Below are 27,390 nucleotides of genomic sequence, written 5' to 3'. Positions count from 1 at the left end.
AAACTTATACATCGCTTTCAGAAAGAAATCTGTGCTTCCTGCTTCATCTGCATACAATGTAAATGGGAGATTTCCGACTGTGCAAATTAAGCCCGGTACCATTGTATGACCGTAGAGAGCAGTGATTCCACCCTAGGGATTCATTCAGTTGAAATAGTGCTTTTCTGGCTGGGTTCGTGGCTTGGGAAGAAGTGGTCGGGTATGTCCCCTGTCCTGTTGGCGCTGACCCATGGGTCAGTGCCGAGTTAAGCATTTGTACTAGAGGTCTGCATTACTTTTGGGAGTCTACATAAGGGATTAAAGAAGAGTTTGTACCATACAGCACTTACTGTATACTAATTTAATGTAGTGATTGCTAAGGTGTTGAATTTTGGGTGCAGAAAAAAAAAAAAAACATTGTACTTAATGACCATTCTCTCCTTTACTTTGAACAATTTATCTTCAAGTGTATGAAGGCCCTTTCCTCTTGTCTCTTTTGGACTATGGGACTTTCTGCAGTTGCATAATTGTTTACTCACCTTTTTGTACTGGTAGGAAGAGGGCTTTGCATTCATACGTAGCACCTAGGAGTTCCTCCTCAGTTTAACTTTTGTGAAAATTTTGTGTCTTACTGCAGTACGTCACAGGAACGCATTGCTCTGGTTCTTTAGATGACTACTCCAGACTGAGAACATTAATGACACTTGCAGACATTTTATTATCTAGGTAACTAATCCACAAGGTATTGCAGACAATGCAGTGAATAATACAGGAAATAATTAATCTAAGTATTTTTGTGGTTTTTGGCTAGCCAATATATGAAGCTAGCCTTTGGAGGCAACTGACCTGCTAGAGGTATTACAGAAAACTGACAGGTTTGACTTCTTCAGTATAATTGTAGTTTATGAAACTTTAAGAGGAATTTCTCACTACTCTGATTTTCGAAGGGAGCTTTCCCAAGCAAGCGTGGGAGTCTAAGCTCCCTGCACTCCCTAGAATCTCGGTGGAGTAAGGTAAGTGTCTCTAGAAGCTGATTCAGAGCAATGATATTTGACAGGAGCGCTCAGCGTAGCTGCTTTGATTTGCCCTCTGGATAACCAAACTAATGTTATAAGGAGCTTGCTTTCCTAGCTTAGCAACAGCAGTTAAAGTCCTAAAGGTAGGTGACATGCTTTCATAAATATGTGTATTTTAATCAAGTCATCGTTTGTATTTAGAGTGGGATGTTTACAAGGCGTGTGGTGAGACAAAGACAAGTGGGGGTTGGCTTCAGTCTTTAGGTGACATCTTGGGTAAGACTAACAGAAGGTGTCTGTGGCTGAAACTACACTGATTTGTCTGAAATATGTCTGCCTTATTTGCTCCGCATGTTGTGTCCTCCTGTTTCTCAAAGCATTTGTTAGAGTAATGCAGCTGTCCCGTGGGAGCTTTCAAGAAGGGATATTAAGAGGACCTATTCAGAGGTTTCCTCAGAATTGGACGTCACCAACCACCAGCATGGAAATAATCCCTAGCTGAGATTAGAGATTAAAGAACTCTGAAATCTTGCATGAATCTCTTTCCTCTGATAACAGCCTTTGCTCAGCCCTCTACAAACTTCTTAATTTTGACTGAAATAATTAGCAAATCTACTAATCTCACTGTGGTGTGACTGGTCTGTGCATCCTGCTTCGGATAGCGGACAGGAAGCACGTGTGTGGTCACGTTTTTTGGCCCACGTTCTAGTAAACCCACTGCTGCAGACTTGCAAAGTACACGGATATACTTAAACCTTGTAATGGTCTTACTGTAATTCTTTTTTTTGTCACTGTGTAAATTTATCTAAACATTGTTTTCCTGGAAGCACTGTTTTTCAGGGTAGTTAAGGGTCTACTCAACACAAACATTTAAGAAAACACTGAGCACAACGGGACAGGAATAAAAATTAATTTGTTGACATGCTCTTCCTGTCTCAAAGTCTGGATCGCTTCAGAACCACACAGGCTTACTGTGTGTCCCACCAGGCCCTCAGGTGTAGGTTTAATTATGTGTGTTTGTGAGGGGGAAATGGCTCTTGAAAGACAGTGCTTAGCCGGAAAGTGTAGTGTAGCTGCACAGAAGATGGTGCTGTGTCACTGGACCTTGGTGGAGGTGACAGCTCCAAAGCCGCATGGTATAGTGTCTCGTGCAGTGGGCCCTTGTAAGCACAGAGCTGGTGTGCTGACAAGCTGAAGTTTGGGGAGGAATGTGACAACTGACTTTGTGTGTGAGTGTATGTGTATTTTATACAAAATTTGTGTGTGCATGTGTATTTGTACTGGAATATCTAAGCTAAACAGTTAAGTAGAACATGAGTGGCATGTTACCCTTCTCTGTGAGAAAGACAAACTGAGAGTCATGTCTCTGTGGAAGAAGCAACTGAAAGGAGGAAAAAAAAGTGCAATTTTGAAAAACTCTCCTATTTTAGGAGTCCCAAAGTCTGTTGGCTTTTGGGAAGATTGCAGGTATTTAAGAAGGGGATATTGATGCAATTTGTCTCTGCATAGAGTGTAAGGTTATGAAGTGTAATAACTCTCAAGTGTGTGTGGACAGTGAAGTTGTTCTCATTTTGGTTCTAGTTGCTGTTTGCCAGATAAACTTATAACATGATCTCTAATGCAACTCTAATATTAATGATTGAAATCTTGTCATTTTGATCAGCCTTCTATAATTCATTTCTAATTGCCTAAATATATCATAAAAGATGTAGAAGCTGTTTTTTCTTTCTGATAATGTCCTTAGATTTTTTTTTTCCACCCACCTCCAGTCTGAACTTAACTGTTACTAGAATTTTATTTAGCTTCTTTCTGCAAACTGTGCTGTTTGCCTGTAGGGTTGAAGCAGTACAATTCCCTGCACTAGCTGATTGTTTTTATGCTGATATAGCTATTCCTAGCCTAGAGTAACTTTGCTTGATACTGATACAAATGGGTTCACAAAAGATATTAAGGCACATATCTAGTCAAGCCTGGACATACTTATGTCCAAACGTGTCCCAAGCACGAGGTGGGACAGCTGGTACCTCTGATGTTGCTGCCTTTGGCAGGGCTGGGAAAGTGTAGGTGAGAGACCAAGAAATATTAAAGATAAATCAGTGCAGGGGAAGGCTCCTGGATGACCTGTGATAGCCTGTTTCCTTTTATAGCTGAACGTGTTTCAGAGCTGGAAATGGGTCGTGTTGCTCTCTGGCGATGAAAATACCGTCTTTGTTGTGTCTATGTGCAGCTTTTTGAATGGCTTTAGTTGGACTGGCGTTAAAGCGGGTGGGATAACATCCTGTGTGCAGACAGGCTGCTAAGTGGAGTGGGGTCGGTACGACGTGCTAAACAAAGAATTCCTGTATCTAGATGATGTGAAATTAATAAAAAAAATAAGGCTGACTTGTTATCATCACTTGTTAAATGATGGCAATGCTCTCTTGGTGGAATGGGACATCACTGTAGTAAATGTTCAATATAATCTTAAACACTAAAGTGTATGATAAACTCATATTGATGTAGTGTCTGAAGACATAGTATTTACCCCTGCTGAGCGTTGAGACTGATGTCCATGCTGTTTTAAAGAGGACAGATTTTGATAAATGAATCTGTCTTAATACTAACATGCTTGAGAAGAACATGCTGTATTCACTAGCGAGGGATTAAAACCCTCAGGCTCCCAGCTTCTCACTGATGGCCTGTGAGTGTGGATCTTAATCTCAGAATAGTTTCTTAAAGTATGTTTATTAGTGCAGCTCACAAAAACATGTGTTAATGTGTGTCTCTTGTTATTTAAATGATAAATCTGTAGACAAATGTTTTAACAAAATCTGGAGACTCTCTTAACTTGGGAAGGAAGAAATCTGTGAAAGTGGACTGGTGAAAATGGCACTATTGGTCCTTCAGGCATAAGAATCATAAATGCGTGGCATTTCTTTGTTATGAACGCTAATCTCTTTTCTTAATTTTTCCTGTGTACGTGTTTACTCATAGCTTTTGTTTTCAACATTACCATTTTTTTTCTCAACTATGTATTTTGCAAGTTACCTATTTGGATTTTGCTCTTTGATGCTAAAACTAAAGAGGGATTTTTTTCTCAAACATGAAAAGGTATACGGAAAATGAAATAATTCCAAAACTTTTGACAAAAGATGCTGCTTATCATGGAACAAAGCATAGCATTTTCATAATTTATGATGTTTCTTACTGACCTTCTCATTCAAAAAAGAATGTTTTGCACTCTCAGCATTTGGTACCCCACATATTGTCTTGTGCTGATAACTACAGCTTTCTCCAGATTAATTCAGGCCTAACCAACTTGCTCAGCATTGCAAATCCAATTTTTGGTAGAACTGAAAATAGAATTTCCCTCTTCTGTCGTGACTCAGTTCCTTGCGGTGGTTACAGGGCAGCCTTTCCTTGGGCTGCTGTTGTAACCAAGCCCATTCGAATGAACAGGTCTCACTTTGTTTTGATCGATTTCCCCTTTCTGAATATTTTTTTGCTGTCTTTTCAAACTTGTTTTCTCAATAAAACATGGTAAAATGTGGCTGTCTAATTAAAACAGAAGCAAGCGTTAAATTTCTGCTTTAGCAATTTGGAGTTCTTGAATATTTGCTAAACAAGCAGGTTGAGAAAGTGATTATGTTGCAAGGCAACGGGCAAACTGTGATCGACATAGGAACTTGAGCAACATTGGTTAAAACATTTGAAAGTGTTGTGGAAATTCAATTTAGTTTTCTTAGATTTGTTGGACTGGTAACAGGCCAAGAATTTACTGCAAAATAAAGGGGCTTCCCTCCACCTTTATTTTTATTAATAGAAATGCTGCTTATATTTGCAGACCACCTTTCTGTAGTGTGAGAAAGGAGGAATGCATGAGGGGCAGCAGAATATAGCATACCCCAATGCTGTGCCCCCTTCCATTTTGATTACAAGGACTGCTTCTCTCCTTTTAAGCAAATCTGCCTCATCTTTGTAGATTACACAATTATGGAGAAAACTAGTGATTAATTTGGCGATTGGAAACAGAAGGCAGTGGTCACCATGATGTGACCCGGTATGAGACCTTCACGGAAGTGCAAGAAGGTTTTGCAAAGAATGCTGAGATCTCTCCCTGAGAAAGAGCAAGGTAGTGTGGATTGTCATTAAAACATGTTTTGTTTTGTTTTAAACGAATGGCCCATTGAAAGAGAGCAGGACTAGAACTACAGAATGTTCCCAGCACTTTTTCCTTCATTCTACAAAAAACTGAGATAAGGTGATCACCTTCCTAAAAATATCACCAGACTGTCTCCCTAGAAGTCCTTAACTTCCTTTTTTTTTTTTCAAGATAATAAAATTGTTGACATGAAAGTTTCCTCTTCATTTGCCTGCCCACAGTGTGCTAAGAGCCTCCGAAGTTGTCTGTTCAGAAGAATAAAGAACTGAGCTGGCTTCAGAAGAGAAGAGGTGCAGCTGGCAATCAGATTGATTGCCAATCAGAGTCGCTTATCAATAGGTATTCATCATATTAGTTAAGCTGTTATTGTTAAAACTGGAGCTTTTCAGCCTGTCTGTTGTGAAGTCAGCTAAGTCACCTGTGCTACAAAAACAGCATTTAGGAGAGGGCTCTGAGGTTGGTGAGGTGGCTTTCTGCACAACGCTTTCCTTCCAGGCTGCGGGAGGGCTGGCAACAAGGGCTGGCAGCAGCAGGGCCACCTGCGTGCCGGTGGCGAGTGCTGTTCTCTTCACTGGAAGCCCTCTGTACTGCTTCCTCAAACCTAGACCAGCAAGAGCCAAAATGTGACCTAATGCCGTTTTTTTGTTATCCTGCCACAGTGCGTTTAGACAGCAGGGATCGAACAAGAAAGACCTTCAGCCGCTTTCTTGGCTCTGCACACTTCTTGTTTTGAAGTCCTTATGTCTTTAAGTTTTTTTTTTTCCCTTTGTTTTCTCCTATGAACATGAAAAAAACAGAATACATATGTTTTATTTTTCTTTATCAGACTGTTGTGAGATAGTGTGTGTATTTTGAGGTGCAATGTGCCTTTGAGGTGCAAGTTGTTTGGTTTTTGTACTCTGGAGGTTCCTGCAGCACCTCTCTAGGACTGCTGCTTTTTATTTATTTATTTTTGGCTTATTCAGTTTCTGTACCTTAAGAGTTCTTCCAATTCAAGTTCAGGTCCAGTTCAATTTCTCTTTGTTAATGCACATGGCAAGTGGGCCATCATCTCGAAAAGCCCCGGAGGAAAGATTTGAGGAGACCTACCAGCATGGCTGGCCACCTTCACGAGCAATGCTAAAGAAGGACAGTCAGCGATTTTCCTCCAGGTGATCTGCCAAGCAGAAAGGTAACAATTGTAGGAAATTCCTGCCACCAGCTCACGAGCTCAACAGACATTCTCTTTGTGGAGAAACTAGCATCACTCCTCTAGGTTCTTACTGTTCTGTATTGAGTATTGGAATTTTATTTCCCTTTTTGCAGGGATTTGGGAGTGATGGTTTGTTCCTCTCTTACTGAGCCTCCTTAAGCCTTTCCAAAGAAAACCAGAAAAGTAAGTTTTGTAGAAAACATTTTAGAAAGAGTCCAGTATCATTATACACTAGCTAATTTGTTCTCCCAGAGTATAACCTGTGGTTTCCCTTCTGTACTAAGCTTTTGTGACTGCTTTTGTTTTAAATGTTGACATTCCGGGCTCCTCATTCAAGGGAGGCTAAACAAAGGTGACTTGGTTTTGCAAGTAACGTATGAGCATGCTGTGCAGATGGAGATGCTTTTCTTAAGAAAACAACGCCCTTCCGTCTGAGAAGCGAGGCCGGGTTCGTTGCCCTTTTATCTGTGCGTCCTGGCTGATACTGAGCCCTGCCGGGTGTCAGAGCTTCCTGATTTACGAGGTCACGGTACGCGCTGTTGATTGTAACTGTTCGTAAAGAGCATGTAAAAAAAAAAATTACCAGCTTCAACAGCTGTGACCTAGTGTCAACTTTTTTTTAAATGTTTGTAGCCTATAAATTCTTTTTCTTCAAAACTCATTTCTTCCATTTGACAGTGAAAAGATGGTGGCTCAGTATGCATGCCGTAGCAGGGAGTGTCCTTTGCAAGTGTCCTGTAATACCTCTTCTGGAGACTTGTCCTGACTGCTTTGCAACCTTACACTCACTGTTTCCTTTTAAGTCCATTAGGGCCTTGTACCTTTGGTTAAGCTAATGAGCAGCGTGTGGAATTACCTTCCCTTTAATTTCTTGTTCCCTCTTGCTTTTGTAAGACCAGGTCATCACTGTTAGTGGTCTCCTTATATTTGCCTTTTCAGGTCTCTCTCCCTTGCCTTTGTAAATGGTGGCCTTCCTGACTCAGTTGTATTTTTAAGGATGTGGCTCCTCAGTGCATCTCTAATAGTGATAAAACAGGTTTGGGCAAGGAAGGGTGTCTCTCTCTGCACACAGTGCAGGCTGGAATGTGGATATAGTTGCTGAGCCAAGACTAATTCGTCTAGGTGAAGTTCGTTCTTTCTTTCCTGTAAGCTGGGTGCGTATTAGCTTGGAATTGTGATATGTTTAAGAGAATGGTTTTTGTTTTCTCCGTTTAAGAAATGATACTCCTTTTTTAAGAAAGCAAAAGAGAGACTGTATGCTTGTTCTGTTTGTCACTAAAGAATGAACTACTCCAAAAAGCAAGTTTGACAAGTGCAGATGTGCATCTATACCTATATCTATATATAAATACGTATTTTTAGCTAGGAAGGAGTTTCTTCCTGGAAAAGGAAGGGAACATGAGTTGTTGGGTTGGCAGGTAATTGACTCTCATCTGCCTAGTCTGAAGAAGTACTTAGCAGTTACATAGCTTTTACATTTTATGAATACATTTAGGAAGCTGGGAAGCTGAAGCGGACTGTGTGTTTTTCATTATGTCACTGTTTTTAAATTTGTTAACAACAGGCTGCTTTTATGGGAAGTAGAATTTAAATTACTATTCAAAAAAAGCATATGCCCGTTATTATTGAGGGGAGACGTGACAGCTCGGTAGATTGTGCTGTGCTGTAACTCCAAACAGGATGTTGGTGGCCCCGAGGCTGTAGCATGTGGCATGAAGCAAGATTTGGAGGTTCACCAACACCATTATGTTCCAACAGGCAAGATTCAGGGGTTTATAGCACTAGTGTAACTCGGGCAGCATGTGAAATGCTTAGCTCGCTTGGCCTCCTTTTTACTACTATGTCTATTTAATGCACAGCTGCCCCCTTAATGCGGAGACTTTAATCTTTGGAGTCCATTGCAAACATTTATTAATTACATTCACAAATTTATAAATTTGTAGAACTAGAAGGGATAATTATGATCCTGAAATTTGATCTCTCTGTGAAACTGAACAAATCTTGATACCTTTCATCAATATGCTGACTGGTACTTGAATATCCACAAGTCTTTTAGTAAATGCAGCATTTTGTTTCCGCAACTTTTAAAGTGTGTACCTTATTTTAAGAATGTGTTTGTCTAGCCTCAGCCACCAATCGTTGAATTTTTAAAGAAAAAAGAAAGAAAAAAACCCTTTGCTTGCTGTGCTGTTCATACTTGCATGGGTGCCAAGTAATCTGCCTCCTCTCTTGCCCCAAAATATTCATATATGTATCAAGGATCACTTTACCTTTTTTGGCTTATAGCTAGCATAGACTTCTGCCCAGCTGAAAATGTTCCAGGACCCCAATCATCATCATCATCAAAGTATCTAGCAGAGGTTTCTTTCCAGGGAGCATGACCTACATTTTTGCTTGGCCTCACTGGGACTAGATTATTTGGACCACTCTCACCAGATCTTGATAAAAAAACACAAAACAAATGCAATCCCCCCCCCCCCCCCCCGCAATGTGCATGTCTTTCTCTCCTGGATGGAAGCATATTGCTGAAGTCCTGTGTGCTAGATTTTAGGAGTAATCCAGACTCATCAGTTTCCTTTTCTGGTATCTGAAATCAGATGTTGGAAATGTTTCAATATTATTAAGAGGCTGCAGGTTGGTTTAGATTTTTTTTTTTTTTTTCTTTTTAAGAAATGTACCTCTCTTACATAGAGTTAAACCTTTTTAACACTGAACCATTGGCCCCTAGTGCTGTTATTTTCAGAAATACAGTGGCTCAGAAGTAAGACTTTTCTACTAAAACAATGTGGGTTTTTTCTGTTTGCTCTGCAGTGTAGCAGTTTTGTATGAAGACATTGATTCTTTTGTCACCGTTGTGTCCCTCCCCACACTACTCTTTGGTGATAGCTTCTGCTGCTGTCTGTAGGAAGTCCTTTACCACTGGGTGACACTGTTTGATAGTTCTTAATACTTGCATCAGTAAAGCCCTGAAGAAACAGTCCTCCAATTCTTTGGGCTTCTGATTTAGAGTTAACACTCTAAATGTCCAAATGACGTCCCATATGTTGATTTAGTTAGATTTGATCAAACCAGATTTCCTCTGATTTTAAATTTAGTGATAAAAACTGACTAGTCTGGAACATTGATGTTACCCTGTAGCTACCAGGGGTATAAACTAATCTTGAGTTTTCTGGAGTTTCTGGTTTTTTTGCTTTTCTAACCTTAAAATGACCTTAAAATGTGTCATTTCAGAACTACATATGAGTCACTGTTGACTTGCATATAAATGAATTGCTAGTTGCTTTTTGGGAGTAACTCAATTGCAAAATAATTCTGTGCAGTTCATCTGCTGGGAAGCATAATTTGAATGATCTGCTTCTCCTGCAAGTCATGGTTACTGTGGTATGCAGTAATTATCTGTGTAGCATATTGATGAAAGCCACGGGTATATTCAATCGCATGCTTTTGCTAGTCCTGATCTACTCCTGTCAGAGGAATCACATCAGATTTAACGGAGGGGAGGGTGTGCATGCACATGCTTGTTGTCACGTCGATGCATAAAGTATCTCTTATTCCGCAGAAAGACAGCAATACAATTACTGAGGGCCGTTTTAGTGTGAGGTGTACAAAATGCTGGGCCTTTTCCTTGACATCAAAATGGTTTTCTGTCTTGGGATTTCAATAATCACAAGGACCCTGAGCAAAATGAGTTTTGTTTGCATCTGACAAAAGGGGGAGTCAGTCTCTGCCTGCTATGGTAAATGCGGAGATCTACATTTCAGAAATCAGAGACTTGTCTCCCATTCCTTCTTCCTTTCTTATCTTCTCACGCTTCTTTTGGTGTACAGATCTGTTTTTACAGGAGGAAAGGAGAGGCCATTTCTTTCTCTCTTCCTCAACCTCCAATTACATATTTTCATTGGTACCTCTTCAGCTTTTTAACTGAGCTATGTAGAGGTGCTACTTTTAGCTAGTTTCAAAACTACTGAGCGAGAGCTTCGTCACAGATCTTGCAGAGCCTAAGAAAAATTATTTTGGATTAGCAAAAATTCCTGTTAATTGATTCTGGTGATTTCAGAGGAAGACGAAAATATTCTTAATAGTCTATTTTCGCCTCTATTTTCCAAATAGACTGGGGACCAAGAGAGACTAGCTGTTCTGTGCTTACCAGCATTGCTCTTTAGCCCTCATCCTGGGGGGATTTAGGCTCTTCCCTTAGCTCCTAAGTCTTGACTAAGCTTCAAAACACAGGAATAGAGAATGCCTGGTGGTTTTTCTATTGAGTAAGAGCCATAAGCAACTCTGCATTTGAAAGATTTTTAACAGCGTGGAGCACTGCCCCAAATTTTGCATTGCCTCCCTTCCTTTAGGTGACATTGCCAACACAAACATCTTTAGGATGACCCTCTTCTGGTTTCTCATCTAGGGGAAGTGTTATCTGTGCTTTGTTGACATTACATTCTCAGCAGTACTTAAGGGAAGAAAATGAATGTTAACTGGATTTCCCTTGAGATGTTGAGTGGTTTAGTTCATTTTAATATCTGCTAAAGTGACTATAGTATTTTCAGTGGCTGGTAGGGCCTGCTGCTCTCCATATTCCTGACCTTACTGAGATTGCTTTGCCCGCCCTGCTCAAGTGAGGGGGAGCTGAGCCATAGTTACTGAGAGAAGGCTACGTGGGTCTTCAGGCTTGTGGCAGCCACGTGAATAATGAATCCATTAACTGCTGAGAGCATTACCTTGTTTCCTAGATTTAAGGCTGGAGCCCAATTGACCCTGTTCACTGCCATTCTAATCAAGAAAGTGTTCTGAGATAATGTGATTGTGTTTATGTCTTGGGCATGGTTGCCCTAATTGCAATGTCATTTATCAAGGCTCATAACTTTTTAAGCATGCTGTTCAAGACCTGTCGTCTCATGCAGTGAGTTACAGGAGGAGGGTGCAGCAGGGTTAAAAATAGGTTTAACGGAATTTGACTGTTATCATTTGCATTTAATAGTGCTGTCAAGATAAGGAGGTTTTTCCTGCTGGTGTATTCCACTGCAGTAATCTCAATGTTATGCCATGGGAGAAAGTTTACCTGTACTGAGAGGCATTATACGTTTCCCATTGTAAGAACATTGCTATTTGTTGAATTATTCTAGTATAGTATGGACAGAAGCTTTTTAGGCTTGCAGTTTCTTCCTGTCTGCTGGGATCTGAAACTTTTGAAGTTTGTGACAAACAGCAGTCAGATTGGCCTTGCAGAAGGTCGTGATTGTTACAGGGATATTTTTATGTTGTATGTGAGCAAGCTGTGGTGCACAGAAGTGAAATAACTCGCTTGAGATCATAGAATAAGGCAAGGCCAGAACCAGAAACAAAAACCGGGTACTTGCCTAAGGGTTGAAAGTCTGGTGATCTTCACTTTGTGGGAAGAACAGTGATATAGTAAGTAATCGGGTAACAGAAGGATGCCCTAAAGGTGCTCCAATATGGAGGTAAGTGAAGATTCTTTAGTGTTCTTATGATCTAGAAACAAAATTGTTGAATCATAGAATCAGTAAGGTTGGCAGGGACCTCTGGAGATCATCTAGTCCAACCTCCCTGCTCAACCAGGGTCACCAAGAGCATGTTAGACAGGGTTGCATCCAGGCGGGCCTTGAAGATCTCCAGAGAAGGAGACTCCACAACCTCTCTGGGCAACCTGTGCCAGCCTTGAATGGAGCATGAGGGATGAGGAGGAATGGAAGTCTCCAGCCTGCCTCTTGGGTTCCTCCTTCTCGCCTCTGTAAGGGCCGTCTTTTTCTGTTTTGCCATGGTCCAAATCTCATAATCACTTCTAGCTGTGAAGGATGGTGCAAATAAGAGCCAAACTCGTTGGACAGCAGCTGCCGTTAGCATCTTGGCTAGGAAGAGCATTTCTATATTCGGCTTTCAGGAGCTCCTATTGTGAATTAAACAGTGAAACAACAGCCATGGGATGTTATAAATCGTATCTGTAATCAAGGATTAATCAAGTAAATCTCTCTAATCAAGTGTCTCTTACTATGCTGAGAGCAGTTAGGTAAAAATGACAGTGGTGCTAAGCTTTTATGTACAAAGTGGTGAGATGGTCTCTGGAAAGTACAATGTGGATTTAAGTAGGTCTTCCAGTTTCCTTCCAAGCCTGATTGTACGAGGTGTTGCTAGTTATAAAATGTTTGGGCAGAGGCATGCTAAGAATTTTTATTCTAATTCCGTTCAAAATCAGGAGGAGGAGAGTAAAACCATATTTCTTCTCAAAGAATGTCTTTGGGTTACTTGGAACAAACCACAAGTCTATGCAGTAGTTTAAAGATCTAAAAATGTAAGTCTTAAAAAATAGTGGTTGATGGTTTACAGTACAGTTCAGAACAGATGTTCAAGCTTTTTCAAGAACAAAATTTTACTTCAGGAGGTATTCGATGTTTGAGCTAATGCTTCTGTGCAAGATATTAATTTAAGAGTTTATTGAAGCAAAAAGGAAATCATGTGAATTTAGCTCTAGTATAATTTTTGAAGCCTGAACTAGTCTATTATTTTGATGTTAATGTGTATTTTTAGGCATTTATTTATTTGTTTTTCAAGGGAGTCTCAACTCTACCTCTGCTTTCACAGCTGGAAATAATTGCAAGAATCATCTGAAGGGTGAAAATGCCCTATATATGCATAATAATATAAATATATGGTGTTGTACAGGAATTCTTATGTTCAGATTCCGTATGTAGAGGGTAATCTCTGGTATGAGAAATACCAGAGGGGAAAACAAATGCAGTTCCCCAAATGCCATATAAACACTGGAGATTTTTTTTATTATTATTTATTTTTTGGCGTAAGCTTCCCTCTTCTTCTGAAGCCAGGGGAGCCCTGTTGTAGCAAAAGCTCTGTCAACTGCTAAATCCTTAACCTAATGTTGTTAAGATCTGCTTTGAACTTGTTTAAAAATGCCCTTTGCATGAGTCTTTCCAATGTTGCTGTTATTAAGGGATATTGCTGAAAACCCCTCTATAAACAGAATAAAGAAAGAGCATTAGAAGCAAAGAAGTTTGGAGGTGTTTCCCTCAAGTGTGATTTGTGTCAGAGTTTGGAAGCAGCATGCAGTTGTATTAATTCAAAGGTTCTTGTCTGTTCTCTCTGAATTTACTTGCAATTCGTTCATTTATTTTCCTTGGAAAGCCTCTTGGTCCTGGCTTTCCAAGGCTGAGGTGTCAATGTGATACTTCTCAATTGCTCTAAAAGCATCTTTGTGAGAAATGGAAATATGTAGAAATATGAAACCTCTATCTGGGATAGCGCTTGGTAATCAAGCGGTTTTGCTACAGAGAGATTTTCTTTGTCTGGGGGTATATTGAAACAGCTTTGCAGTTCTGTTTGAAGAGTCAAAAATTCCTCTTTTGCGTAGACTCATCTATCTATTCCCTCCCAATAAAAATCCTTGTGTGCATAAGGAGTCACAGATAAACTTTATGGGAGAGTTGTTCAGGCAGGACAAGATACAGTAGATAAATACTTTCATGTTGCTTGTGCAGCAGTAGCTAATACAAAAAAAAAAAAAGGCATTTGGGAAGCACCTGCCAGATTAGTGGGCGTATAAAACTTCAAACGAATTCAGCTAAAACGTCCTCCAAATCTGTCTTCCCTTTGTTTGCAGTAAGGTAACAGCAGGACGCAGGAATGGGTTTATGTTCCCAGTTGATCATGTAACAGTAGCTGGTTTAAAGGAGCCTCTTGGATGCTATTAAGGCATCATATTCCTGCTAAATGATTGTTTAGATCCAGGTACAGAGAAATTTAAGTGCTTCATCTAGATTCAGTGAAGCAGAATTGCTGGCAGAAGAGACCTTTCTAGTGAAGCTAATAGCAATGGAGAAGCAGTTCGTGTCTCACTGTTATGTTCAGTGATGATCTGGAAGCAGCTTTATGGGCTGTCTCTTTTGTAGGGATGAGTCCTAGAAACTCATAGAATTATCATTTTAAATTTTTTATTATCTGAACATTGATCAAACTTTTTTCCAGGACTTTAAGAGATTCTGTCATCTAATTTGACTGGATTGCTGATGAGTGTAGTGTGAATCTCAGAAAAAAGCCCGAGCGTTACGCTTCCAGCTCAGCTCCTGCCTACTGTTGCGTGGTGAACCTCTTCCTTTGCCCGTGCCTCAGTTTCCTTATTTCTGAAAGTCACCAGTGTTTTGGTGAAGTGGTTTGATGCATGTGGAGAAATCGCACTGCTCTGGTTGACTGTATTGTTTGTGTGTAAAGTTACGTAGAGACTCTGCAGAACTGGATTGGTGACCTCCAGCTAGGGAAAGATTTGCAAAGCATATAAAGGAATTCTTTGAACGGGGGAATTGGGTGCCCTATTTTATTGGCTCTATTTTTGGAAATCCTAGTTGAAATCACTTGCAGCTTAATCACACATGGAAAGACACTTCAGTTCCCGAGGGAATTTTATTCATTTGAGTTTGCTGCTAGTAATAGTTCATGTTACACTAGGAAGCTGCAATTCCTGGCCTCGAAGAGTTGAATACATGTTTTTAAAAATAGAGATGGAACAGATGAAAGACAACTTCATTTTAAGTGTTTGCCAGAAACTAATATACATACTGCAAAATATTACATCAAGCTTTGAGAAATGATTAAATCAATTTGTTTTTCAGGGGCTTATGTTTAAAAAAATAGTACATTGTTTGTGGCAGATTAGTTGTGGGTATTTTGGCTTTTTTCGTCTTGCCTAAGGAAATAGGAGATTTGTCTTAAAGAGGCAGAAGATTGTTTTTTGATTTACTTTAGTGGAGAATCATAGACCGTAAATGATTTCTAAAAGGCTTACAGCCATAGTCAATAATCTAGAACTGATAGAGCAATATGGGAAAACAAATGTTATATATGCACTCTCCACTTATGTCATATGTGGCATGCAGTTAAACAGCAAAAGATCTGAGAGGTGAGTTCAGTGGAGGACCACCAAGGCTTCTTCAGCCTGGAGAAGAGATAGCTTCCAGGAGGCCCAACAGCAGCTTTCCTGTAGCAGCAAGGAGCTCGTTGCAACGATGGAGCCAGGCTCTGCAGTGCTGCAGGGTGGGAGGATAAGAGGCAGGGGGCATATGCTGGGAAAAAAAGAGGTTCTTACTGAGCATAGGAAGAATTTTCCTATTTTCACCTTGAGGATAGTCAAGCAGTAGAACAGGTTGCCCAGACGGGTTCTGCACTCTCTGTCCATCGCAGATTTCAAAACCTGACTGAGTAAAGCCTTGAGAAAATCGGTCTGACCCCAAAGCTTTGAGCAGGAGGTTGGACTAGAAAGCTCCCCAGTCCCTTCCAACTTGATTTTTGCAATGTTCCTCATTTGGTGGATGTAGCAATAGCAAGTTGCTTGACTGAAGTAAGAAGGACTCTGAAGGGGTAATAGTAGTAGTATTTTTATTGTACCATCAATGTCAGTAAGAGATTTATGTCATGTATGCTTGCCCAGTTCTGAACTGTTATTACCACTCATAGTGAATTCTTTTATTAGTTTCAGAGGTTTCTGAGGGAACTAGTATCCCCTCAAAGTTCAGAGCCTCTAAATACATATCTGCCTTGGAAAAACTAATGTGCAGGCCACCTGAGAGTGGCTCACACTAGTAAGCTGTTTCTCCTAGGATCTGCTCCACAAAATTTTGATGTGTAAGGTGTAGAGCACCAATAAAATACAATTCACGTTATCTTCTCAAATGAAGAAGCTGGAAGGGTGAGGCCGCTAGGCCATTAGACATATTCAAATCTGGATTTCATCCACAGAAAATTCAGCCGTGTTGTTTCATTACTATTTCTATAGTTACACATGCAGCCCAGGTGAAGTGATGGTGGTGTTATTCTGTATTAATGTGCTAAAGCATTACAGTGGATATCTTTCCACAGTGTCAAGCAGACTTCAAAGTTGGCCTTCTGAGCAACAGTATAAGCTTTCCAACATAAACAAAACAAAATAATTTAGTAATTAAATGGAGACCAAAACTTAGCCCATTGAGTAAGAAAGTAGGAAAGAGTGGTAACAATGGGATCTAAACTAAAGCGTGTGTTCAACTTCTAATGGAAAATATGAGGCAAATCCCAGAGATTTTGTTTCTTTTCATAGCTCCATGCCATAAGGTGTGCAGCATTCAGCTGTTCTGTCAGGCTCATAGAGATCTGTATTTTTATTTGTCTTTCATATCACATTGATTCATCTCTGTAAAACCCACATGCTGGGAGATTTTTGTCTATTGAAGGGACCAATATTTGTGTCATCAAACCGGTAATTGCAGCGTGCCAGTTTCTGCACGCGGGTTTCGGTGACAGTGAATGGAGGCAGAATTGCTCTGAAGGTGCAATCTGAAGATGCTGAATTCTTTGTGACTAAAACTCTTTAATGGAAGGAGGTATTAATGGTCATGTATAAATTATTTGAAAACCATGATTTACTTGTCAGCTGTTTATTAACAGTGTTGTACCTTGTTATATAGATATGCTTTCTGCAGAAGGATAGGAAAATGCCAGAGCTTCAAATGATATAAATCCTGATTATTGTACTAGCCCTGCACATCAGTGGGGTTCTGTGGATTATTTCACTCAGCAAAGTATGGCCTTTAAGAAGGAACCACATTCAGCCTTTTTTCCCCTGTCACTCCACTCAAAGATTTCACTTCCCACCCTGAAAATTGAAGATATGGTAATTTTCTCTTGAAAGGTTTTGCTTGGTATTGTTAAAATACACTTTAGGGCTTATTCACATGAAGTATTTTGCCTGTAGTTATCATTAGACTGATGGTAGAAAATGAGAATCTATATAGTTTTGATGCACATTATCAGTATTCAATATAGTAATTATTTTAAATATCTTTTGGATCTCAATATCTCTGACCTAAAAATGCCTCATCCAAGTATACATACTAAAATCGGTGGGGCTCTGCTTAACCTAAAATATGTGATTAGTTCTTATAACGGGAAGAATCTCTATCCAAGTCAACAGCACAAAGACTTCTGGAGACGATAATGTTGTAAAATTGTCATCCATTTATAAAGATGCCACCGATGTTTGTTCTGAGAGCTTGTACTTACTGGAGATGAGATGCATTTAGAAAAGCATAAATGTTATCAAAGTGATATATTTATACCATCTTTATCTATCTTAATAGATATTTAAAAGGTCTTTCAATATGTAGTTTTTCTTCCCTGTTTTGCAGATACCTTGAGTGAGGACACCGGACCCAAAGATCCATATCCCATTCCACGAAAGATTATGGCTGAACCAGACTATATAGATGATAACAATCCTGAGTTAATTAGACCTCAGAAATTAATTAATCCTGTGAAGTCATCCCGGAATCATCAAGATCTCCATAGAGAATTGCTTATGAACCAGAAAAGGTAAAAGTCTAAAAATAGCTCTTTTTATAACCCTCTCCTTGAGTGCTAAGTTCAGCAAAATGATATTTTATCCAAAACCCAGCAGACTCTTTTTGTTGATTCAGATCTTGTGGACAAGACAACTTTGGTTCTTTAAACCTGGCATTTTTTTATTTTTGAGTTTCAGTTAAGTTGGTTAAACTCTCTTTTCCTTGATAATCGTATTTTCTTTGCAGAACTTAAGGGTTGTTTTCAAACAACTCTTTACTTATTTTAATATTGGATCGTCATTTTTAAAAGCTTTGCCCATGTTGTCTGCTGCTGTGTTTATATTCTGTGTAGTCTGTGGTTGACCCTACACCAACCCAAAGGTGGGACACTTTGCAGAAGGCTGACCAAACATAAATCAATATGATCTGCAAAATACTGAAATAATAGTTGTAAGAAAGCTGAAGTCTGCCCCACTGTTTCATCTGTGAGTACTGATTTGACTTTAGGCCTTCCCCATCTGTTCTGCTACTAGTCAAAGAATATATTGAGGAAGTTGAACACAAGATCAGTTGTTGATCTTGCAGTAAAGCTCTGCAAAAGCTTGCTATAAAAGGCTTTTGACTTTGTTCTTGTGAGTAGGCATTAAGGGTAGATTTTAGGAGGAAAATTTTCAGTTTTCTACTACCGTGTTTTATATGAGTCACAGGGTGCTCTAATTTGTCTTGGGCTCTAAACTTTATCAACTACTTGACAAAGTTTTTTTGTTACCAGAAAAATGATAGTCTAAGTTTTTATGATTCCCGGCAGATTGAGTTTAGAGGACCACTTTTAAATCAAAGAAAACGTATATTTTTTTTCAGATGAAATTCTTCTTTATTTACTTGATCTTTCTTAAAATGTAGTATGATAATCTGATGTCAGCTCTGCTGCTGCACAAATGTTTCTTTGTACGTTATGCAAATGCTGCTTCCTTCATGCTTTGATGGGATGTGTGGCTGTTGCTTTGTTTACTGCTTTTGAAGATGTAAAGATCTGGAGCTTGATTCCATCAGCCTCAGAGACAGGGACTTGGCTCAGAGGTAGGTGAAGTTGTGTTATTAAACCTCCTCAACAAAGGAGGACGCATTTAGAAAACATATTAAGAAAATAATCCTGTAACTACACAAAGGAGAAAAAGCTACCAAGCCTACAAGACTCATCAGTTAAACAGAAACAAACTCCAACTTAAGTTAGTGATTTCGTGGAGATAACCTGTGTTAATTTGGCATCAAGAGTGCATGGCTATCCTAACAGGGGTAAGTTAAGACTTGATATCTTCCTACCCATTCTGGGAAAAATTAATTGGAACTTGCTATTCAAGACTCTTATTTATTAATCTGTTGGAAGGTCTATGATTTTTATCCAAAGACAAGCCTTGGAACTCATAAGTTCCTTCTGTAGTGACATCTGGTACAAGTCACTTAATCATTGTTTTTGCATCTCTTCCATTGACTTTGTAATCTCCTTGTAGCATTCAACAATATGGACACCGCTATCTCAGGAAGGGGGCTGGACTTCCTTTGCTCCTTTCTCTTTTGTCCTTCTTGATTTATCTGTGTCATGTCTACTGTTGTAGCGATAAGTAAAATATCACAGTAACAGATGCATCTGGAGTATCTTCTTCTCCACAAGCTCTCTGCAGAACAAAGTGCACAGCCTTCTGTGAGTTGAAGCCACTCAAAACCTCTCATAGGCAAGGCTGTGGGGAGTTCCACAAAACAAAAGCAAAAGACAATATTTCAGAGTGTACTTGATAAATAATGAAGTTACCATCAACAACCATTCAGGCGTTTGGAGACCAAGGACCTTGATAGAGGAGATGATGCAGCTATTGCTTTGGTTTCTCCACAGCATAACTCGATTTGTATATTTGGCATTGTGAGTCACATTTTTGCCTTTGACATTGTATTATTCTGAGGAGAGAAGAGTCTTTCCTACATATAATAGCAAAATCCTCAGAAATGCTAGGTTTAGAGTCCTGATTTTAAATGTATTGCACACAGAATACAGCATTCATCTAGTGATGAAGTAGAAATGTTTTACAGAATACCAACTGAATTGGAAGAAACTGGCATTTGGGTGTTTTTCCTATTTTTCATTAATGGGATTAAACTTCAAAGTCAGTTTTTAGCACCAGGAAGTTTATAGGCATTGAAAGAAAGATAGTTGAAGCTTCCCGACTTAAGATCTTATTCTAAAGCTTGCAGAGCCTGTAATAAATTAAAACTACTTTTTTTTTTCTTATTCTCCTTTAGAGTTTATAAAAGCATTAACTATTTTCAAATAGTATGAAGTTCTTTTCTTTTAGAAGAATATCCTATTACGTAAGAGTTATGGTGTCCTCAATACCCACTCTTGCTTTTATTGTGATGCTGATTAGCTGCAGCTGTTAATTTTAGATCCTTATTTATTGGTGCAGAAACGAAATAATTTGAGAGTTTTCACCAGCAGAGAAATTGGTATTTAGGGAAGAGTTAGGACTCTGAACTTCCTGCCAGAATACCAACTCTGATAAGAGGCTTTTCTAGGATATAGATACTAGGCTGGTGTTCTGCTTTGTTGCTGCAAGTTGCCGTATGTATGAAAGCGTTGCCTAATACACACTTTACTTCGTTGTGAAGACTCGGCGTAGGCACCAAGAGCTTTCTGATCAGTCAAATCTAAACAGCGTTTCTGGGTCTTAAAGCTGTTAGTCAGTGCTGATCCAATCACAGTCCCTGTGCCTAGATTAAGCAGTGTTCATTTTGTTTTATTAGTTGTTGACTTTCAGAAATGGTGGTCATTTTACACAAAGATGAAGGTAAAGGTAACTTTAAGCACTGATCGCTAGTATATTTTTACTTATTAGCAGTCACTCTTAGCTCTGCAGGCCATTACTCCTGTTCCTTTCAGATATTAATGCTATCAACTAACTGGTTTTAAAACACACTTTGCTTAATTTATACCTAAGCTTTATGATCTTTTATTTAACCAGAACAACCACTAAAAGGCGATAGAAGCCTGTTTGTTGCTTTTTCTTCTTAAAGATAAGAGTGAAAACGGGGTTGAAGTTACAGTTCTGTCCCAGATCTGACTACCAGACCCATACGGTTACACTCAGAGGTTGTACTTATTTTTATTTTCTGCAACTGATAGTAGTCCCTCTTGCTACAGCACATCTAAATCACTGCTGTGCCTCTGCTTTGTTATATGGGCAACCTTACCAGAGAAACCAAGAATGAGCAATGTTACGTTACAGCTTGCACTTGGTTCCTTGCCATCTTGGTCACTAGCATGGAAATTTGCATTGACTCGGCTTTCTCTCACCCAATATTAATGGTAAAAAGGGTCGTTCCAGCTTTTCTCTGCTTGTCTTAATTTTAATTACCATTTTAATGCATAAAAAATAGCATGAAACATAAAGCATTAACAAAATCTTGTGACTTTTGTTGCATTTAGACCATGAGATAGATTATGAAGTATACAGAAGAGCATTTGGTGTTGCTAAATATTTGATTTTGCTGACAGTATATGAATAAGAATAGAGTATTGCATAATATGTAGTCATTCGCAGATGTCATGGTCAAAAGACTTTTTAATACATTATTGGATGTGCTGTCAGATAGTTGTATTATAGAAGAATTAGACCACCATAGAAATCTTAAGCAGGAAAGGGTAGAAATCTGCTTCATGGAAGTTAATTCATATTACTGAATTTCTTAAAGTTGAAATTAAAAATGGCTGATGTTAAAAAATACTGAATGTTTTCGGATACTAGTCTTCACAGGGAAGGAGACAGTAACAAAAGCAAGTTTCAGATCTTTCTGCTCAGACTTAAGTGATACTACTATCTGAATAATGGGGGTATCTCTGAATCTTATAACAAATTATGAAAGGTTCATAGCATAACAAAGATGCAAGAAATAGCTGAAGTCACAAAAATAAGTGTGTGTGTGTGTGTGTGTGTGTGTGTGTGTGTGTGTAAATAGTCATGCATCTTTCCAAAGAGTAAACTTTCTCATTTTAGAATGGTTGGCTCAGAGAATCGTTTGCCCTGAGCAGACTTGAAAGAATCAATCAATGTACTGGCTAAAATCTTGCAAGGGGTAGAAACAGCTACCCTTTTTCTGGTCTCCAAGGTGAATGCAACTTTTTTATTCAAGATTTCAAGATTTCTATTGTTTCAGCTTTTTTTTTTTGCTTTTTTTTTTTTTTTTTTTTGTGTGTGTGTGTGTGTGATTTTTGAGTTTAACCTGGCAACCCTCACCACTCTGAGTGGAAATAGTTTAACAGCCAGCCGTAAATACCATTCTCAAATTTTGGAGGAAGAACAGAATCCTCAATTTCTAGGAGCAATGTGATAAAATCCAAATGGAGACCACTTTTCGTGTTCTGCCCATACAAACTTCTCTGGACACAATTTCTCCAAATTATTGGCCAGCGAAGGATGCAGTTTCTCCTAATTTTTTATTGCTAACTCAGACAGTATGTTCATTTGAGGTAGTCTTTAAATCCGTTCCTCTGGAACGGAGAGAACAGAGGGAAGACTGAAGATGAGAACAAGACAGTGAATTATCTGGGAGAAGTACTAGCATGCATGTGAAAAGAAAATATCCTTCAGAATAATACGCTAAAATTCCAACCGAGGATTTTGGTTAGAGGCCACTACAATATCTGCATATTTTTTTTCTCTTTAACTAATGTACATAAAGATGCATCAGTTAATTTGAGAAAACATGCCTACAATTCCATATGAATTTCTGCTTTTCAAAAGTGATCTTTCTTTCCCATTTTCTCCCCTCTCTTCTCATTTAAACTTCAAGGGGTCTTGCACCTCAGAACAAACCAGAGCTGCAAAAGGTGATGGAGAAGAGAAAACGAGATCAAGTTATTAAACAACAAAAAGAAGAAGAAGCACAGAAGAAGAAATCAGACCTGGAAATAGAGCTACTGAAACGGCAGCAGAAACTGGAGCAGGTGAGATGAGTTCCCTTTGCAGATAGGAAAGAAGCAGCAACTTGTTCTATTGCAGAATTCATCTGATCAAATGCAAATATCTCTTTTTGGATGAATCAAATTACACTGAACCCCGTTCTTTCTGGTTGTATAGGAACTGCATAAAGGTGTCTGCCTATGGTCAAATGAATCCTGCTCTGTACAACAGGAATATCTGTGGAGTGCTTACCATATCTGACCATTGAAACGACGGTGAATTATTCACGCTTTGTAGCCTTTAAATTAAGATATGATCCACTGAAAGTGAATGTTAGACTGCTGTACCTCAAAACTATATACTTAATGAATAAAAAATCAATTGGTTCTTTGCTCTGAATTATGTCAGACTAGGTGACTTAAAACAGACTTTTTGTAGCCTTATAAAATTTGAGTCTATTGGCAGACTTTTTCAAGTGGAAAAAAAAATCCTCAGCCCCTAAGCACAGAGATGATGTGGAGTTGCAGTCCATTGCAGTGACACTTATTGCTATGTATAGAGCCAGCCAAAGGTCTCTGAGCCTCTTAAGGCACTTTGTGTACACACCAGGAAAAATATCCACAGTGAAAAAGCCTCATCAAGGAATTCACTCTGCAGAGGCATTGCATTTAAATTTAAATAAAAAAAAATGCTTTAAAACAGTATCTACTGTTTCTCTTAACAGAAATCAATTAAGCCAAATAATTATCCTATTCAAAATGATTTATAGTCCAATTATTATTTAAAGTTTGGGTTTTTTAATTATAGTTCTTTAATTAGATGTAGAACTATTTTTGGAGGGGAGAAAGCTATTGTAATTTCAAGGGTATCGTCTTGTTGCTTTCCTCCTCTGCTTTTAAAAAGGTGAGTCCAGCTTCAAATCATCCTGATTATAGGAAGATGCCAGACTTTAGCTGGAGCCATTCAAGGACACGTAGAATAGACAATCCTCTTAGAAGAGGAAAAGCTCACCCATTGCAGGCAATGTTGTGACTTTGCAAGCATTGTAGGAGTGACATTAATTGACAACATGATTCATGGAAGAACATTGCCATGATTTACTGTAACAAGGCATGACCCTTGTCGATGAGCCAGAGACAGAGGAGAAATTATTTAGCTGAGCAGTACACAGTTCCCATTAATCAGAGAGACCTTGGTGTGTTCATAGTAAAAGCTCCTTTCAGGATTACTTTCTCTCTTAGTTTTCTAAAAAGTTTTTTCTTCCTTTCTGCCAACTTACTTGCCTTCACTGAGGACTGCTAAGCCATCTTTATTCCGTGCAATCTGTGCACAGTGTTCCGTGCTGGCATCGTAAAGCCTTGCCTTGCAGAACATAGCGTCTCACTTCATGGATAACTTTGAGTGTTCATGGACAGAAGCTCCAGCTGGGTCAAAAATGTCAGTGAATGGACTCTCAGCATGAAAAACCAGTGGGGCCAAGGAGGTTTCTTATTTATGTTGATGAATTTATATTGATACTGTGATAGACAAAGCAGGTATACCAGAAGATGCTTAAGTTAGCTGCCTAAATCCATACCTAGACACTCAGAAATGAATTCAGCAAGTGTGCTCAGTAATAGCTGTTCATATGTGTTCTCTGTGAGACAGATTCTTCTTGTCTTGCCCTAATAGCTAGAGAAGGGAACTATTGTTGTTATTCCTTTAATAAGGATGTCTAAGAATTTCTTCAAAAATGCTTCATCTTACTCTCTTACTGAATTAGCAGGGTTTTTGTCCATCTGGCAAAGGTGTTTGCAGGCCTGGTGGAATGAGCTGGGGCCGAGGATTTGAAAAGATTGATAGTTTATGAAAACAGATACTCCCAAAGAATTAAAACTTTCTTTTCCATGATGAGAAGAAAGGAAGCAATTTAAAATGTTTTGCACAGCCAGTTATTGGGGTCAAATGTCTCTGTCTAAAATGAAATCTCTTTTTTTTTTTTTGGACTTGTATTTCAATGATCTATTTTATTTACAATATTTCTTACATATGAATCCATTTTAAGCTGGAGCTTGAGCAACAGAAGATTCAAGAAGAGCAGGAAAATGCACCTGAATTTGTCAAAGTCAAAGGCAACTTGAGGAGGACGGTCCAGGAAACAGCAGAAGCACCAGACTCCTAGAGCCAGCTCCTGCTTAGACTTCCAGTGTTCCGGTGGTGATTGCAGAGAGGCTTCTGCAGGTTGTCTCGGATTTGCCCTGAAAAGAGAGAATAAAAACATCCAGGTGACACTTGCCGAAGAACAGATTTTTTTTTTTTTTTTCCCTTTCTTTAATTCCTGGAACGTATGGATTAAAAAGACTGTAACATAAACAGATTGACTTGCCAAACGCAGTCCTGAGACCAATGGATAAGGAGTCTCTTTGTCAATTCGGTGTTGTGGACCAGTCTGAAGTGCGTACTCAGAGATTTTAACCAGGGACACTAGAGAAACTTCTTCAGTGTTGCACTGCTTTATCTCTTGTGATCCTAGTTTAATGGAGATACCCAGATTATATTTTGCTTTAAAACAAAATGAAAATCCTTTTGCTGTGCCCTGCATGCTTGTGTATAGCCACAATAATTTGCATTTAATTCAAATTTGGATCAAATCTGGGAGGAAATGAGGTATTTTGATCATCGCTGCCCACCCATGCCAGGATAGATAAGTGTGAGGGAGATAAGAATGCTTAAAATTCACCAGCAATGAACAGCTAAGTAACCTTAAAGACCAGTTCTCCCTGATGAGAATGTAGAATTTGGGCTATGAAAGAGCAGAAATCTGATGATCCTCCCACTGGGGAAAATCACCAAGCTGATTTCTCTCCTTCTTTAAACTTTTCCCTTACAATACTGTGTACAGGCTTGTGCCTGTGAATTTAGCTCTGTCATTTCTTAATGCAAAAGGGTATGTCACAGTTTTCGTTTTGAAATCCTACTTACTTTGCTGTTGTGGCCTTTCTCCTCCAAGGACATGCTGATCTGAATACAGTATTAACACATGACTTAGTAGTGTTTAAATTTATTTCCTGGGATTGAACACACACATTTGATTCTGTCATCAGGTTCTCCTTAGCTCTTCCAGGCACTTGTTGCAGTTCCTGCAGCAGTGTTAAAACCCTGCAGCAGTGTTTAAACCAGGCAAAACTAATCATTGGAGTCCACTGAAAGGGAATTTTTTTTCCCTCTGAAGTGAGGCATAAAATGAAATTCGTTTTATCCCATCCGTCCTCATGCCTCAAGAAAGAAGGGAAATGTGTTATCACTGAGTTTTAGGGTCCAATTCTGTCACCTTCTGCCTTTCTACAAGTTGCCTTTGTGACTTGCCTTTGAATAAACTACTGCTCATCTTGCATAGGGATGGCAGATCTGATCCTTCATGCTTATGACTACTAGTTACCCAGGAAAACCTGGGATGAGGAGTGGGGGGGGGAACAGATTACTCATGTAAGAATATAGATTTGTATTCTTAATCAGTGCAAGTGGGTGCAGATAACTTATCCTGAGAGGTTGGGGAGAAATCCTCATCTTCCTTGAGTGGCACATTCTTCGCTCTCACTGAAGCTGTCTTCATCCATGCCAGCTGAGGATCTACTCATAGTCTTTGCCTTAGGATGTTAAACAAAATAATTTCTACTTTGTAATTGCATTGAACATAACTGCTTGAGAACACTTTTTATTAATGTCAACAGTGGCGTATTTGTGTTGTAAAGGTGATGGGGGAGGGTTGGTTTATTTGTTTTTTAGTTTCTTTTGTCTTTCCAGTAGATATTGGATATTTTAAATACAATTTCAGCTTAGCACTTGGGACAAAATGCTCCCAATTAGCAATGTCTCCTAGATACAACATTCCATTTGTTAAGATCCAAGCATTTCTTATGAGGACACAATCAGATTAAGAGTAAATTAAATTGTGATAAGTGTATTGCCATTGACTTAGATTTGCATGACTCACGTCTAGAAGATTAAATGTGAAGATCGTCTGCCAGACTGTTCCGATTGTGGCCAAACATAAGCCTCTCCTATGTATTTTCTCAACAAAGGAACTCCTTAGCTGCAGCAGATTTCTTCCCTCCCTCCTTTCCTTCCTCTGGAAGGAGAGGATCTTCATTTCTGGCAGCACATTGTTCAGTTGCACTGATCGAATTTGTTTCGTGTTGTTGATTGTTGAGGCAGCACTGTATGCTACGTTTCCATGCCACTATCGTTTTATCTTAGCCATTCCCTGCCTACTGAACTTCTTAATATTTGTTGGTTTCCACTCTGCAATTGCCTTCTGTTCATTATGGAAATCTCTGGAAACTGGGGAGAAGCTCTCTTTTGGCTTGATAAGACCATTTCTTTTTTGCCATTTCCTCTCAATGAACATGGCAATCCTCCTGAGCATACACAGTGAAATGAATGACGCGGAGGGTAATCCAGATGGCAGCGGAGCCCGTGCTGGGGGGACTGTTGACTGGGCCCTTTAACGATGGCTGCTTTCTGCGTTCTCTTCATATTGGCTTGCGATTCAAGGCAGAAACACAGGGAGCCAGAAAACAGCCTTGTACGTACAGCGTGAAGAAGATTTTTGTTTTCGGTTGCAATTCTCAAAAAAAAATGAATAGGACATTGTGTTTGTTAGAGCACCTTTTCTGCTGATCTTGTAGTCTAGGAATTCATGTCACTTTTGTGTTGATTTGGCAGGCAAAAGCTTGTCTTTAGAATCAGGATTGGGCTAGAATGTGCAACCCTTAAATGGGTGGTCAGCTAGTCA

At 39.2% G+C, this 27,390-nt stretch overlaps 1 protein-coding gene across 5 annotated transcripts in view; it reads left to right on the top strand.

Annotated features, from left to right (window-relative positions):
* The window catches only part of FAM107B (family with sequence similarity 107 member B), a 61,025-nt gene extending 35,386 nt beyond the window's left edge, over window positions 1–25,639 (top strand). For all 5 annotated transcript variants that reach the window (XM_062596660.1, XM_062596830.1, XM_062596913.1 and 2 more), the window contains exons 2-4: window positions 17,512–17,695; window positions 22,507–22,660; window positions 24,661–25,639. In XM_062596660.1, coding sequence (XP_062452644.1) covers window positions 17,568–17,695; window positions 22,507–22,660; window positions 24,661–24,777 — 399 coding nt within the window. In that variant the 5' untranslated portion in view covers window positions 17,512–17,567 and the 3' untranslated portion in view covers window positions 24,778–25,639. The remainder of the gene's footprint in view (window positions 1–17,511; window positions 17,696–22,506; window positions 22,661–24,660) is intronic.
* The last annotated feature ends 1,751 nt before the right edge of the window (window positions 25,640–27,390 follow it).

Source organism: Rhea pennata, chromosome 1, assembly GCF_028389875.1.
Source record: "Rhea pennata isolate bPtePen1 chromosome 1, bPtePen1.pri, whole genome shotgun sequence".
Taxonomy (NCBI): Eukaryota; Metazoa; Chordata; class Aves; order Rheiformes; family Rheidae; genus Rhea; species Rhea pennata.
This window is presented reverse-complemented; position numbering and strand designations above follow the sequence as displayed.